Here is a 15,106-nt window from a genome sequence, read left to right as displayed (position 1 = left end):
AATTTTGGATTTATGTTTTATTTTTACTACTGTAATTTTGATATTGACACCTAGTTATTATTAGCTAGCTGTATATCTCTTTGAGCTGTTTTTGAGTGCATACAGGAAAGGACTCTGGATGTACCATTGCGAGTCAGTGGCTGCATCCTTTGTTTTAAGCCAAGGAAGAAAATGACTGGAAATGATTCATGAATTTGAACTGTGGACGAGATGGCTTCATTCAAAGAAGGTGGTGCCAAAAACACTCTAGTCTTTATGATGCTGTCAGCAACAATTACTGTCAAGGGACTCGTGCTGCACTCTGACACTGTGTTCTCCAGCAACTTGCAGACACGAGGCGAAAAGGGATACGAGCTAGAGAGGACCTGACAGTGCTGTCGCTGCGTTGGGAAATGCAACTGCACCACCGGGGCAGATTTAGGTGATGGACGACCGTCTGTGGCACAGATCAATAATAAATCCATTTCCTGGAAGTCCTTCGGTTCAGTTTACGGATAGCCACCTTTTCAAAGTCCCATTGACTAAAAGCCTCGTGCTGATTTAGACAAATGAAGTCCCGAATGAGTCGGACATGGAGATTCAGGGCATAGGAGTGGGTCACTAGTGCTGCCTGTATGTAACCCAGCATGAGCGTCATGGCTCTGACTCCATACTGCTTTTTTCTCTCTCCGCTAGCCAGAAGATGTTACTAACAGGCAGATTTCATCAGATAGCAGCACACAGTTGAGGAGCGACCTGTCCTGCTTTGATTGCTCGGGTCAAATCCCCAACAAAGAGTGCTTTGGTCAGCTTACCTATCTGTACTCAAGCCGCAAGCCACAAGCCACAAGCCACAATCTGTCCAATAGCTGTTGGCTGCAGATGTCAGAGGCAGACCAAGTGATATTGTCCATGGCTATAATGTGCTCCTAGGTAGTCCCTGCAAATACAGTTAGTGTAGGGATTAGGGTAAGTGTCACACCTGTGGATGAGGTTTCTTTGGATGAGATGGTTCTACCTGCAGTCAGACTGGTCTCTACCTGCTACTTGCTGTGGGTACTGTTTCCCAGCTCTGTGTCATTTTGAGGGCTCCTGTCTCAGGACATGTGCACAGCTTTTTAAGTGTTTGGTGTGATGGTGTAGCGCACTGGTTTTCTACCCTTGTGCTGTGTCTCCCAGTTTGCGTTGTGTGCCTGTGAGACAGTATAGTTGGGAAACACCTAGGAAGGTATATGGCTCAATGCTGTTTGTCAGATTTGGGAATTGTGGGTACGTGAGTCCTTGGCACACGGGGCTTATGGGCTTATGGCTGAAACGACTAAGCGAGGACTTTTGGAGCCCTGGCCAGCAAAAAGCATAAGTTGGGTTTGGTCCCAGAGGACGGTTTAAAACGCACGCCAAGTGTAGACCGGGCACAGAGGCATCATCACAGGCTAAGAGAAGAGAAGCAGAGAGACACAGGGGGCTCCTGTGGGGTTCTGCTTTCATTTTTTTTCTTGAAACACTAAGGAAGCAAACCTTCTGTTTCTGCTCTCTCTCTCTTGTTCAGCACGCTGTCTCACTCAGCCACTGCATCAAGGGAGCGCTTCGTATTTGATCTTTTCTGGTGCATCCCGGCGTTTTGCAAAACACACACTGCAGCAGCAGCGGGCTCTCCCTCCCTTCCACCTGCCTCCACCTGTTCCTCAGGCCCCTGCCACCAAGGCAGCACGTGCCAGAGAGTGGGGGTGGAGGGTGTTGGTTAGAGAGCTATTTTTGCTGCTATGATATCACCGTACATGTCGCTTTGCTCTCACAGCTCGTTTCCACAAATCAGCTCAGAGAAATGTACAGCATGCAACTTTAATAAGACTTCCTACCCTGCTCTTTCTGCCCTTGTGGTGTGTGTGTGTATGTGTGTGTGTGTGTGTGTGTGTGTGTATATATATATGTATATATATATATATATATATATATATATATATATATATATATATATATATATATATATATATATATATATATATAGATATATATATATATATATACACACACATATATATATATATATATATCCATTAGCAGACCTTTTTGTAGACCTTTTTGTTGGATTATTATTTTTAGGATTTTAGGAATGCTTCAAGGATTGTGATGCTTCTTAATAGAGGTGGATTGATTTGTTTTTTATTTGGTGCTTCAATGCTTACTCTGAGCACAGTGTGTAATGTTCTTCAGTGCTGACTGAAGCCATTACTTTTTGTTGCAGCATCCTTGCGTATTTTTATGTGTGATTTTTATACGTAGAGACAGGCTATGTTGTATTTTTAAACGCTCCTTTTAAGAACAAATTCCTTTGTAAATAAGCTGTCATGGTTGCCAATAATGCTGATGCATGGGGTGGATGTTACATAAGGCGGCCTCTCGGTACACCCTCTCCTAAATCTCATGGCACCTGAATGTGTTTCAATTAGCTCAATAAGCTCTGCCTGGGGATTGTGGAAGCCCTGCTCTGTAGAATACAAAAAAGCAGCTCTGCTATTGTAATCTGTATTGAAGCTCTTTTTGAAGGAAGTTAATCTGCAGTGCCTTTTCAGTGTTAAACACGGAAAAAGGGTGTTCCATAAGTAAATGTAGCTCACAGCTAATAAATGCATGTAAGAGATTAATCACCCACCTGAATCATCTTGCTGTAGACAGCTGTGAAAAGTTCAATCAAAGGCCTCCTGCTTAATCCCGACAGACAGTCGAACAAGGTAAGCGCTGCGCTACTGTCTTGCAATAATCAGTTCATCAAGCAAGATTAGTCTTGCATCAGACACTTGTTGAACTGAGGACATCTGAGGATTAGAATATAAATAAATCTTTTGTGTGTGATATAATGGGACCATGTTAAATTTATACCGTACTACTATAGAGGGTTAATCAAAAAATGAAATGGCCTTGTCTGAATGAAGAAAAAGCATGTTTTAAAGTAGACTGCATTAAAAAAAAAATCATATTTCCCTCTACCATCAAAGGATGCTGTAAATCCAATTTTCCAAGCTTCCAAGTTTAGCCCTGGTTTATAAAAAGAATAGCCTTTAGTTGCTTGATTATAGGGTGTTGAACGCACAGTGGCCAGGCTGTGGATGTATGTGTAATTGGAAGTATCCTTGCATGCCTTGATTGAACGACTTCAGTGCTTTCCTTGACATTGTAGCAGCAGAAATACATCTGTATGCATTCTCTCTGTTTTCTTTTCTGTGCGCTTTTTTGCTGCGGTTTCTTTAGTAGAGGCCCATCCTGTTGCCTGAAAAAAGGGATGCCCCTGCTTAAAACTTAATGCACAATAGTGAGGAGATTAAATATTAATGCGCTGCTGGCGTGCAATGGAAAAGGTACCCAAGAGTGTCCCGGTGCGTCTTTTGCTTGAAATACCACGCAGCGCCTTTTGTGCGTGAAGCACTCGGGTTTCCTCTTCCTGTGAGGTGTGAAGGGGATCTGCATGTAACGCTGTGCTCTGAATAGCACGCCACATAAAGAACAGCAAAGCACCCTTCGAGAAGGCGCTCGTGGTGTTTCTGTATCACAGAGCGCAGGCAAAGGGATGTGGGCCCTGGATATTACGTGGGGTTATTCCTTATATTAGGAGGGCAGTGGAAGGTCTTTTACTCACTGACAGTTACGTTGCTCATTGGTGCTTTTGGTTCACCAAGGCATTGAGTCCAATGCATGTCATTGAACACATATATCTCCATGGTGCTGTTCCAGCACTGTATCTCTACACAACTGCTGCCTTCAAGGCTTGGAATTCACTAGGAATAATGAGTAAAAAATGAGTGAATGGTAAAAATGAGTGAATTTCATGACACTGCACATACATGTAGTTTATGTAAAAGATTATATATACAGATTTGCCTTGGTAGTCAGATAAAGTATGGAAAAGCAAGGCATCTCTTGTTAGGTTTTTTGCTCACTGCTGAAGTGCAGTCTTCATCTTTCACACTCTCTCACTGCAGCGTTTCCTCAGACAGGGGGCCTTGTGACCCTCAGAGTGACAGCGTTGCAGTTCATTTCTCATTGACGCCATCAGAGATATAAAGTGTTGCGTCTCGTTGCCGCGAGACGCCCTTGGTGACCGGGCAGAACTGTAACTGTGCTGTTCAAAGAGGCCAGACTGCAGTGCTTGTACTCCCTGCACAGTGGCTTCGCTGTTCGCTCAGTGGCACGCCACAGGCCCTTCCCAGAGCGGCTTCCAGAGTGTAGCGCTGCGGACCCCCTGTTGGCCGCTCGTGTCAGCATGCTGAGGGCCACAGGCTTTGATTGCTTCGCAGCCGCTCCATTAATTAAAATTGATCGCTGCTTAACAAGGTCGTTCTGTCCGCTTGGGTGACGTCAGCGGAGGCCGTGGCGTGCCGTGTCAAACCGGGTTCAGAAGTTACATCGCGCCACAGTGCCGAGTGCGTGCGGATGTTTGCAGGCTGGCAGCCATGCGCCCCAAGATCTGAAGCGCCGCAGATTTATTAGTGGTCCGTTTTATTGGATGGAATCTTTGTAATGAAAAAGCGTGATTGTGAGTTCAGCGCATTAACCAGGATCGTGTTAAATGAGGTGGGAGTAGGAACTGAAGTGTGGGAATAGACCAGATTGCACAAAGTGATGGCACATGAAGTTCGGGCACATTGATCGCAGCTACGCGCGCCGCAGCCGCCGCTGCAGTGATTGAGTGGCAGAGTCCGTGTTACGTGCCTGTGGTGGAGTGTGAGGTTATATTCGTGAGAGAGAGGGGCAGATAGCAGATCCCAGCACAGCTGCCAGGCTGAGTGGCAGTGAGCTGTGGGTTGAGAGGGTGTATCTGCCTTTGCCCCTCCCCCCGTCCTCCCGCTGATGAGACGCGACAGAATGAGAGGGGGGGAGGGGTGGGGGCTTCTGCTCAGTTCCTGTGTTAGTGCGAGCGCGTGGGCGCCGGGGGGGACGTCCGTGCATGTGTTGGGGGGACCGCGGTGCCTGATCTCTCCTTGAACCTTCTGTTGAGTGCCAGCCTCTCTTACCGTCAGGAACCCACAGGCCCATTGGCCACCCAGACTACCCACAGGGGCTTGTGTCACATTATAGCAGCTGCGGTACAGCTACTCCGTAATTTAATCCTCAGTGAAATTAAATCATTTTCATATTCCACTAGCTCCACTATTGCCAGAGTAAGTAGGGATCTGTGCTTAAAAAGATGTGAATTCCTATTTAATAAGTTGTGTTTATCATTTTATTATTTATCACTTTTAATATGCTCCCGCATCAACAAAAACCCATGTGGGCTGGAGAAAGCAAAATATGGCATGAGCCATATGGTTTGATCATATTATCTGTGCGTGTACACAATAACTGCTGTCTGTTTAAAGCATTACCAGATATGCAGGCCTTTGGATTCTATTTAGACAACAGGTTTTTGAATACACATATGTCCTTGTGATGGGGCTGGGTGCTGGTAGCCTTGTAGGGGCAGCAGACAGCCATAATGAGCTGTCTTTCGGGTGAGCGCTGTGGGTCGCACTGCTCTCTCTGGCAGACAACCCCCCACATGGGAATCTGCCTGCAGCTGTGTCCTCCACATGGCGTCTGCTGCGGGGGGATCGGATTGAGAAATAGGCCAAGGAGTCAGGCTGAGCCACACCGCTGAGAGTTCCCCCACGGGCTTTGCCGCTGCACAGGGGTAATGGCATTAAGACGTTTAGCTGCACCCGCAAAAGCCTGGCACACCCCCCCCCCAGGCCAGTTTGAAAGATCTGAGGCACATATCCATATGGTAATTCATGGGTGTGTCACAGACAGAGTGTCTGATAACCCTAATCCAATTAGCCGTTAGACATTAATGTGTGCCATTGTTTCTTCTGCCTTTGTTTGGTGGGGGTGGGGGGGGGTCTACAGATTGAATGAAGGGGTATATCCAGTGCAGAAGTTCAGTTTGTACGTGGCCTTTTTGTATCACTAAAAATTAATATGACAGTTGCGACTTAATTTGTGTGCAAGTACTTGAAATTAGTATTTTTGTTGAATACAGGTACGTACACCTAACACCTGACTGCACATATATAGGAGGTGTAGGCTGCAGTTTAAATGTCCCTCGGTTTATTCGCAGGTGAAGGATGAGAAGAAGATCCAGGAGGTGTTTGACCTCACGGACTATGAGCGCTCGGAGGAGCTGCGCAAATCCAAGAGCCGGAGCAAGAAGAACCACAGCAAGTTCACTCTGCTGCGCTCCCGGCAGCCAGGAAACACGGTGAGTTTCAGAAGCAGGGCATGAGAGACACGCAGGGAGGAAGTCACTGGTTGAGACCTACAGTAGCAGTCAAAACCTAATTTTTCTTTATTATTACTTTTTTCCACATTTTAGAACAGTAGTAAAGACAGCAAAGCTATGAAATAACGCAAATGGAATTATGCAGTGACTCAAAAAGTGTTAAACAAATCAAAACTATGTTATATTTTAAATTCTTCAAAGTAGGCAAAAATATTTTTAAACATTTAAGAAAAAATCATACATAGCCATCAACTTCATTATTTATGTCTAAGAAACAAATTTAAGCATTCAGCATTTCAAGCACTTAAGCACATAAGTCTTTTGATCAAAATGTTGTAAAGACGCATCTGTAAAGACACAGAGAGGCTGCGTTCTAGAGCTCAGGGAGGACGGAGAAGTGCTGGAGCCGAGTCAGCCCGGTGATCATTAGTGATCGGGAGTCATCGGTGAGGCTGGACTCGATTGGCTACCGCTAAGCGCTAGGTAAACTCCCCTGACCCAGCTCAGCCATTATCCTGTCCTGAGTAATTAAATCTGATTCGGGTAATCGCCTTTCGTCTCCCCAGACAGAAGACGCAGTGTTCGTTCACAAGAACATTGTATTCTTGACGCACACTCCACTCTCTCGCTAACATGCAAACCATTTACTGACATGCTCATGCACACATCCTCAAAGACATGTTGGCAGCCACCAGCTGACGTACACTATGCATTCTGTCTCACACTAATTACATTCACCGCCTCGAAATTTCACACACACACAATCACTCACATTCACACAAGCACTGTATTCAAACATATTTAAATATTTTGAGGATAACTTGATGTTCTTCTGTAATTTTATTATGATTTTGTAAACAAAATCCTATTTCATAATCCCCTGGACCCAATGAACTGAGAGGACCAGCTGAGCTGGAAAGGCATTTATGTCTAAATAACCCAGAAATGAGGATCCTTTTCTAGCTTTCAGACCCTTAACTGTATTTATAGAATATTTGCTAGTATTTCTTCTGTAAGTTGGCTTGTGGTAATGTAGTTCAGTGTACAATTTCAAGATTTTTTTTTTTGCGTAGTGGTAGAGGAAATCTGATTCCATGTCACTTTTTACGTGGAGATGCTGTGAACTTGGCATGAAGTTGAAATGAGGATCAGTTCTGTTTTTTTCTTGGATGTTAGTAGTGCTGAAGAGCCTCAACAGAGGCCTGAGTGTTTTATCTGGTGTTGAAAAAACAATGGTAGCATATTTTACATTTAAATGAAGCGACACTTGTGCTCACACACTCATGACAGTGTGAGGCCTCCACTGGTCACTCCTTTTAAAGAAACTTGTTCATAAACACTAGCATGTTGCAAAAGAAGAATCACTGTTATCTTAACGAAAAACAACAGCACATCTAATTGTGACAACAGTAACATCAGTCATAGGCAATTGGGGTATCCAGATCCAGACTGCCCGCTGAGAGAGCAGTCATTATTCTGCGAAACAGTGGTGTGGGTATAATGTTTCAAGTCACTGTGTACAGCACAGAGGATGGTAGGCTGTTTCCTTTAAAGAGAATTTTGAAAAAAGAAAAACACACACACACAAAAATCCTGAGCCGTAAGCGACTTATAAAAGGAGAGTTGGATTTGTGCTGGGTGGGATAGGAAATAAGACCCAGTTGGCGAGGCAGCGGTGAATTTTTGAAGGATAGGGAAGCATTAAGTCTGAGCAATCTGCTGAAATCCCATGTTGAAGCAGGCGGTTAATCCTTGGCCTGTAGCTCTGTGGGCCTGTGGGGAATCCACTGCTACTGCCGTCATGCTGCCAGTGACGTTCCACACTGCCACCCCCCCCCCCCCACCCCCCCAAACAGCTGTACTGTCATCATGGAGCGACTGCAGAACCTGGGTCTAATCTGAACTCTGTGACACCAGCCATTCTGTCATGGAATAATCATGGTTGAGATAGGCCACACGCTCAGATTTGTAAGAAAGCAAAACAGGTTGGCGGATGGAAGTCAAACTCTTCCAACTGTACATTTTCTCATTTTGTGTGGGGGATCTGGGAAATGTTTGCAGTTGTAATTTTTGAAGCATGGGAGTGCTGTATTTCTGTGTGTGGAACTTTAAAACTTGTGTTGAGAGACCACTTTATGGACAGAAACAGTTTATATGTTTTAGAGAGAACAGCCTTTAAAAAAGACATTGTATTCCTGCAGAACTAAGGGCTTTCTCTGTCTGACATTTACATGTTCACATGTCTCATAGATGATTTTTTCCACCATTTAGGACCATGTGGCACCATGTGGCAGTATATGGTTCCCACACTGAGCCAGTTAGAAAATGAATGTTCATAGGCAAGGACAAATGAGGCTAGACAGTTCAACATTTTTATGTGTTAATGAAAACATATTTCAGTGTTTTTGCAACAGCAGCTGTAGCCAGCAAGTTAATGAGGGAAACCATTAATCAAAGGACTTCCTCACTTTCAAGCCTTCAGAGTTCCAGCCTCTTTCGGCAAGAAGGCTTTAGTTTATCAAATCTAGAAAGGCCTTGGCTCTACAACAATGTGGTCTTCCACAGTTACTGCCAGCTACATGCTCTTGAAAATATAACATGGTGCCTCATGTTGGAAACTTCCACTTCCACAGAAGTATTTGTCTTCATGTTTTTTTTACATTCTTGTGATTCCTTCAGGAGCCTCCATCTCCCAAAAGCTTAAGACAAACCTGTAATATTTGAGCAGTCTTAATGAATAGGGGCGTGGCGCTCTGAGGCCTCTATGATCCCAACAGGACAAAGGGGTATCATTTTCAAAGCAGCGTGTGCCATCGGCTGTAAAGTGTGTGAAGAGAAAGCCTGGGTGAGAAGCAAAGGCTGTGTGTGTCTGAAGCTGTGCAGCGTGAGTGTGTGTGCCTCGCCCGTAGGCTTTTCACACAGAGACAGGAGAGCTGAGAAATGCCAGCTGCACTATTGTAATTTCTCTGAAAAAAAAAAAAGAATATCTGATGCAGGGCTTTTGTTTCGCAAGGGGACTCCGCTCCCCAGAATGGGCTTCAAATCACCTCACTCTGAGGATGGGAGTGGGTAGTACAACATGCTGACAGCCCTCTTTTCCTGCTCCCTTTGTTCCCCAGTTTCTCCTTCTCAGTTTCAAAGTCATTTGTTTGAGTGATGCTAGAGCAATTATCAAAAGTAAATAGCAATGTGGAGTATGGAAAAAATGGCAATTCCAAACATCATGAATTCCAGCAATATATAAGCACCTTCCCTAACATTTCCCCCCTCTTCACTCCATGAGCTGGGGGTGAGTGTAAGTGTCCCTCAGTCCCTGACAAACCATCACATAAGAGTGCAGCCTAGAGGGCAAGTGTGAACTTCACACTGGTTATTCTTCATTGTCAGCAGGTTACTAAAACAGTGAAGTTATAGGTTTAATTTCCGAGGAAAGAATGCCAGTTCATTTTGTGAACTTGCTATAGTGTAGGAGGAGATTCAGATTCAACCTATCGCGTCTGACGATGATAACATAATCTGTCTTTAGTGAGTGCCAGGATTCCCTATTTCAGTGGTCATGGTCCCTGGATGTCTGTGTTTGGTTAGGTTTTGTCTCTGCTTTGTGTCGATGACACCGTAGAGATATTCTTCTCTGCTTTCTTTCCTTTTAGGGCATGATAATGACTAATGTCTGGTTCCCTCTCGCTCTCTTCCCCAAGGTCCCGAATCTAGTGTTCCTGGCCGTCAGTCCAGAGGAGAAAGAGTCCTGGATCAACGCTTTGAATGGAGCCATCACCAGAGCCAAGAACCGCATCCTGGACGAGGTACGCCCTCCTTGCAGCCCGAGGCTCCGCCCCCTGCCCCGCTCCACATGCCCATCAGCGAGCAGGCTCCTCTAAGGATGCCTCTCAAATGAAGTCAGTCTCTTGATTAAACCCATGAGAGCAGTAAGGCGGTCATTAGCGGGGATCACGCGGCTCGCTCCCTGATCCTATCTTAAACAGATTTCCTGACAAACGTGCCGGCTTCATTCCGACTCCCGACCCGCGTCTTCTGCGCACGCACAGACGCGTTTGAGTACACAATTAATTACTTCCATTAGGAAGCACAGCCAGATGCGATATTATCCGTGTGGCCTTGAGATCAAAGCGTTTCCTCAATGCCAAATCTCTCAATCTTGTTCCTTGCTGACGTCCCCCCACCGCCCCCCACCCCCTGCCCCTTTTCCTTAATGAAATCAGCAAAGGTGACTCAACGGCTGACTACGGGAAGGCGATTCAGAAAGCACACGCGTGCGGGGGGGGGGGGGGGGGATGATTTGGAGCGTCTGTTTGCTCTCTCCGTAACGAGAGCGGCGAATTCAGGGCCCGGTGTTAGGTGTCAGAGCGAACGTCAGCTGCGGAAGGTCACGGATGACTCAGCCACCCCCCAACCAGTCTCATTACTATCCCAGCAGCCCCAGCGCCAGAGTTGCCCGACCGCTAAATAACAAAGAGGAAGTCAGCTGATGGACTGAACATTTGAACCAGTGTTGCTTTGATAAATATCGATTTCCTCTCTGGCTTGGGTGTCCTCTGCATTCAGGCACACAACATCAGTGGTTTAGGTCTCATCTGTGCAGTGCCTCAGGAAAGGAAGAAGAGTATAATCTATACAATCTGCCTCACATTCATTTATTGTAGTATTAATATGAAAAGTTGCATTTGAATATGCTAAAAATCAAACGTAAAGAACATTGCAGGGAATATTACGGTTAGCACTGATGATATCCAGACTGCAGGTAAAAATATGAAATCCCTAAAAATATTCAAGGTAGAATGTTAAATGACTGTAAAATTGGTCTTACTTTGCTATAAGAGCTGTTTACATCAGACAGTAATTTTGATGAAAAATCAAGCAAATAGCCTAACTGTGGTTTTGGTCTCTTATAGTTTACCTTTGCCAACCATGAGCATTAAGGCAATAAAACAAAATCCTAAGAAATTACAGATCATTGCATTTTAATTGCAATACAATTCCTGTTTATTTAGTGCAGATTTCCATCTGGGCAGAGAAGCAGCGCAGTGAGGTACATTTTAGATGCTGATAGTCGATGGTGGATGAGAGGAGTCATTCTCCCCTCTTTAAAGCATGTTGAAATTCTTGAACTAGGGTAGGTACTATGCTTGTACTAGGTACTGTATAAATGAAATTCAGAAACGATTAATATGACAGGTGGTTAGTAATTTTATAAATACCTTCTACCAAAACTCACAGATGATAAAGAGTTAAAGAAGGGAGCTGAGCTCATTTTACCAATACTGGTGCACTGTAGAACATCACCATCATAGGTACGGACAAGACCTTAAGTGAGGGACCATAACAATAGCCATAGACTATTACACTGTCATACTCTCCATTGTATATCTTGATATTCAATGATATAATTCAGATTCTGTGCCTTGCTCAAGAGCAGCGTCTCACCAAGAAATTGTACCTTGAACCCTATGGTTTCAAGCTCGTTTCTTGCCACCATCATAGACATCCACTTGTCTGTGGACCATCCAGGGAAGAAATGTATTTTATCATAGCATTGTAGCACTGGCCCTGATTATGTAACAGCAGCTGAAGAAGACCTGAATATATCTGTTGTTTTGTCCATAGTAGCTTATGCAACATTCTCTCTGAACCCATGTGTCCAGGCACATCACATGTCGGTGGTTGATGATCAGATCGAATATTTGGTCAATAAAGCATCCCACATCCCCCAGGCTAAAATGAAGATATTGTCCCCATACGCAAGTCTTTCCCCTGCTGCCTCTATCACCCTTACCATCTCTCTATGTCTCTCTTTCTTTTTCTATAGGTCACGGTTGAAGAAGAGAGCCTCCTTGTCCATCCTACACGTGATCGTGCCAAGATCCCGCACACGCGCCGCTTGCCAACCCGCGGACATCTTATGGCAGTGGTAGGTACCATCCCATGGCAGATCTTCTGTGGAGGTGTCGTGTGGCGACTCTAAAAGGCGGAGCAGAATATTTTGTGGCTGTTCCAATGATACCTTTAGCATTACTGTTTTCAGAAGAAACAATTTTTCACCATTTCACCATTTCTGTGGTTGCTGAACTCACTGAAATTCTTGTGAAGTAATGTTTACAATTACCTGTGAGTCACACTCAAGGACAAATGTTGGCTGCATTTAAGGATACCTAACACTAAAGGATATGTAGAATTCTGGGCGGTTGTATTATTGTGTTCTTCACTAATGTTGCTGAATTGTCCTGCTATCTGCAGGCGTCCACCTCCACGTCCGATGGCATGCTGACGCTGGACCTCATCCAGGAGGAGGATGCGTCGTCACCCGAGGAGCAGGACACCTGCGAGAAGAACTTCCGGGTCGACCTGGACAAATCTGTGGCTCAGCTTGCTTCAGGAGGCCAGCAGTCCGACCCTGATGGCACCCAAACCCCGGCAACCAGCGAGACGGTGCTGAAAGCGGGGAGCCTGCCCCGCAAGAGTGAGATCTCCTGGGACCGGCAGCACCAGGAGGGTCAGGCTCGCACCCCGCAACCTGGCAAGAAACTGACTGCGGCGGAGAAGAGCCGGTGTGCCTCCATGGAGGAGATCCTCTCCCACTCGGACACGCGGGCGACCAAGAGGGCCATCCCCGCGTCCCCGTCGGCGCCGGTCCAGCCCATCAGCCAGCTGCAGGACCTCATCTCCCAGAAACTGGAGAGAACTCAGGAGCTGCTGACCGAGGTCCGCTTGCAGGAGCGCAAGGGCAAGGACTCGCCCCACCACAAGGGCTCGGACTCGGAGAGCGCCCGGGCGGAGGCGGAGCGGCTGCTGCAGGAGGCCGCCTGCAACTGGGGCCAGGCCCGCGACGTGCTGGAGGAGGTGAAGGAACTGCGGGCGCTGTACCGGCAACTGGACTCCGCCCCTGCCACGCCCCTGACGCCTTCACAGAGCGGGAAGCTGAAGAGCCCCCAGCAGACTCAGTACAGGAAGAGCATGATGTGATGCAGGGACTAAGCCAGACAGAGAATAGGCAAACCCTTAAACAAGAAGGACAACAAAAAAAGACACGAGTTACAGACACAGGGAATATGTCTGGGTTTCGTTTTTTACGTGTTTCTTTTCACTCTTGTGACAAAATGCACAAATGTAGTTCCGCTGATTGCTGGTCTCCGCTTTGTACCTTTGAGCCTACAATGTGTGTGTGCTTTCTAATGAAGGGAGGTCAGCTCTTGTCAGCTGCTCTGACGCCAGCCTCTGTGGTACAAGCAGTCAGTGTGCACCATTTGTAGTGATCCAGCGTCTGTGTAAGGGATAGCAAATCTGAATCTGCAGAGGCACCTGGACTGTCCTACAGCACTCCTGAGTGTACATTCTGTACTGGTTTTTACAGGCATCCAGTTACAGTGGGAAGAGGTGTGTGGTTGGGGGCCAGTGGGTGGCATACCTCTGCAGTTCTGGGCAGTGAATGCAGGTGACTCAGACGGAAGGAAGTATAAAGCAGGCCAGCCGCAAGAGCTGCTGGGACAAACCGTCTCCTGGCTGGCTCACTGGAATGTGAATGTTTTCCTTTCATGTTTCATAATACACTGGAAGGGTTCCATAACTGTCCCGTCGCAGGTTCCCAGGGTTCAAAATCAATACGGGCGCAGAGTCTGCTGTTTTAATAATGGTGTTCAGCAAAATATCTGCAGTATCCAAGTCACCAAATTCACTCAAGCTGGCCCAGGCCCCATGCCCATACTACATTTTCAATTAGATAGACAAGGGTGATGGTCACCCGTGGCTTGTTGGCTGACACAGTGAATATAGTAGTTGGAACACAAATATCAAAAGACAAATTCTGGGCAAGGTCAGCATCGACATGTTTTCTTGGCGGGATTCTTCAGTTGAGCTTTCAGCACCATCAGGCTATGTGGTTTTGTATTAATTCAGTTTTTGCTTTAGCTTTGCAAGATGAACAATAAAGAAAAGCAGCCCACGAAGCTTTGTACAGTTAGCCTTGTACACTCTTGTTAATTCGGATGCTTTTGAATTCTGGGGCCAGTAGGGATGGCTCCAGCAGCTTTTGTTTGACTATGAAATGGAGACAGCAATGAGGTTGAAATGGAGATCACATGCAGTACTTGCAGGAATGAAACCACTTATAAAATGAGTAAATAGTAATAATTAAACTGGATCTGTGTTTTTAAGGCGAGAGGAGTTTATGCAATTGCACTATGGGGAACACTGTAAAACAAGAACTTGATGCTGGCGTGCAGATGCATGTATAACTTGTTCTCTTGGCAAGGAATACGTGTTGGTCTGAACTGAAAAGACAATCTAGCCAGCAACACAGGGGCTGTATATTACAGCATCTTTGCATCTCAATCACATTTTCAATGCCAATGGAATACAAAACATAAAAACTGCCTTAGAAAACCTTCAGGTAGCATCTGTATGCTGTATCTTACACCTATAGACACTGTTCCGTGTTCTGAATTGGAACAATGAACTGGTGTTTGAATATGGCCCCTGACAAGCATGTGCTGGGAATCAGAATGTGATTGGCTTAGAGTGGGGTTAATGAAAGCTGTTCCTCCTCTCTGGCTGGTGTAATGCCCTGTTGCATTTTGGGAGTTTGCCTCTGCACTTCTGTGCTTTCCAGAGAACGGTAATTTGCAGCTGCGGAGTGGGAAACAGCTCAGCAGTGTGGGTCTGAGGATGGCAGACAAACCAAAGGGTATTTCTTGCCAGTACGCCTCTCCTTGTTTTACAGTTAGTAGCTTTGAAATGTGTTTGCACAATAACGGGGGTCATGGTTCATTCTGTTCTGTCACTCAGACATTACAAAACAGTGTTATTGTTTTTTATTTTTTTATTGTAAAAAAGTGCTTTTTTGAGGTATGATGGAATGTATGT

At 45.7% G+C, this 15,106-nt stretch overlaps 1 protein-coding gene across 2 annotated transcripts in view; it reads left to right on the top strand.

Moving 5' to 3' along the window:
• Positions 1-14,539, top strand: part of plekho1b (pleckstrin homology domain containing, family O member 1b) — a 29,001-nt gene extending 14,462 nt beyond the window's left edge. For both annotated transcript variants that reach the window (XM_036538943.1, XM_036538944.1), the window contains exons 3-6: positions 6,071-6,211; positions 9,931-10,035; positions 12,057-12,158; positions 12,485-14,539. In XM_036538943.1, the coding sequence (XP_036394836.1) occupies positions 6,071-6,211; positions 9,931-10,035; positions 12,057-12,158; positions 12,485-13,210 (1,074 nt within the window). In that variant the 3' untranslated portion in view covers positions 13,211-14,539. The remainder of the gene's footprint in view (positions 1-6,070; positions 6,212-9,930; positions 10,036-12,056; positions 12,159-12,484) is intronic.
• The last annotated feature ends 567 nt before the right edge of the window (positions 14,540-15,106 follow it).

The sequence above is a fragment of the Megalops cyprinoides genome, chromosome 10 (assembly GCF_013368585.1).
Source record: "Megalops cyprinoides isolate fMegCyp1 chromosome 10, fMegCyp1.pri, whole genome shotgun sequence".
Classification (NCBI taxonomy): Eukaryota; Metazoa; Chordata; class Actinopteri; order Elopiformes; family Megalopidae; genus Megalops; species Megalops cyprinoides.
The sequence above is the reverse complement of the archived record's forward strand: the minus strand, read 5'-3'. Positions and strand labels throughout refer to the sequence as shown.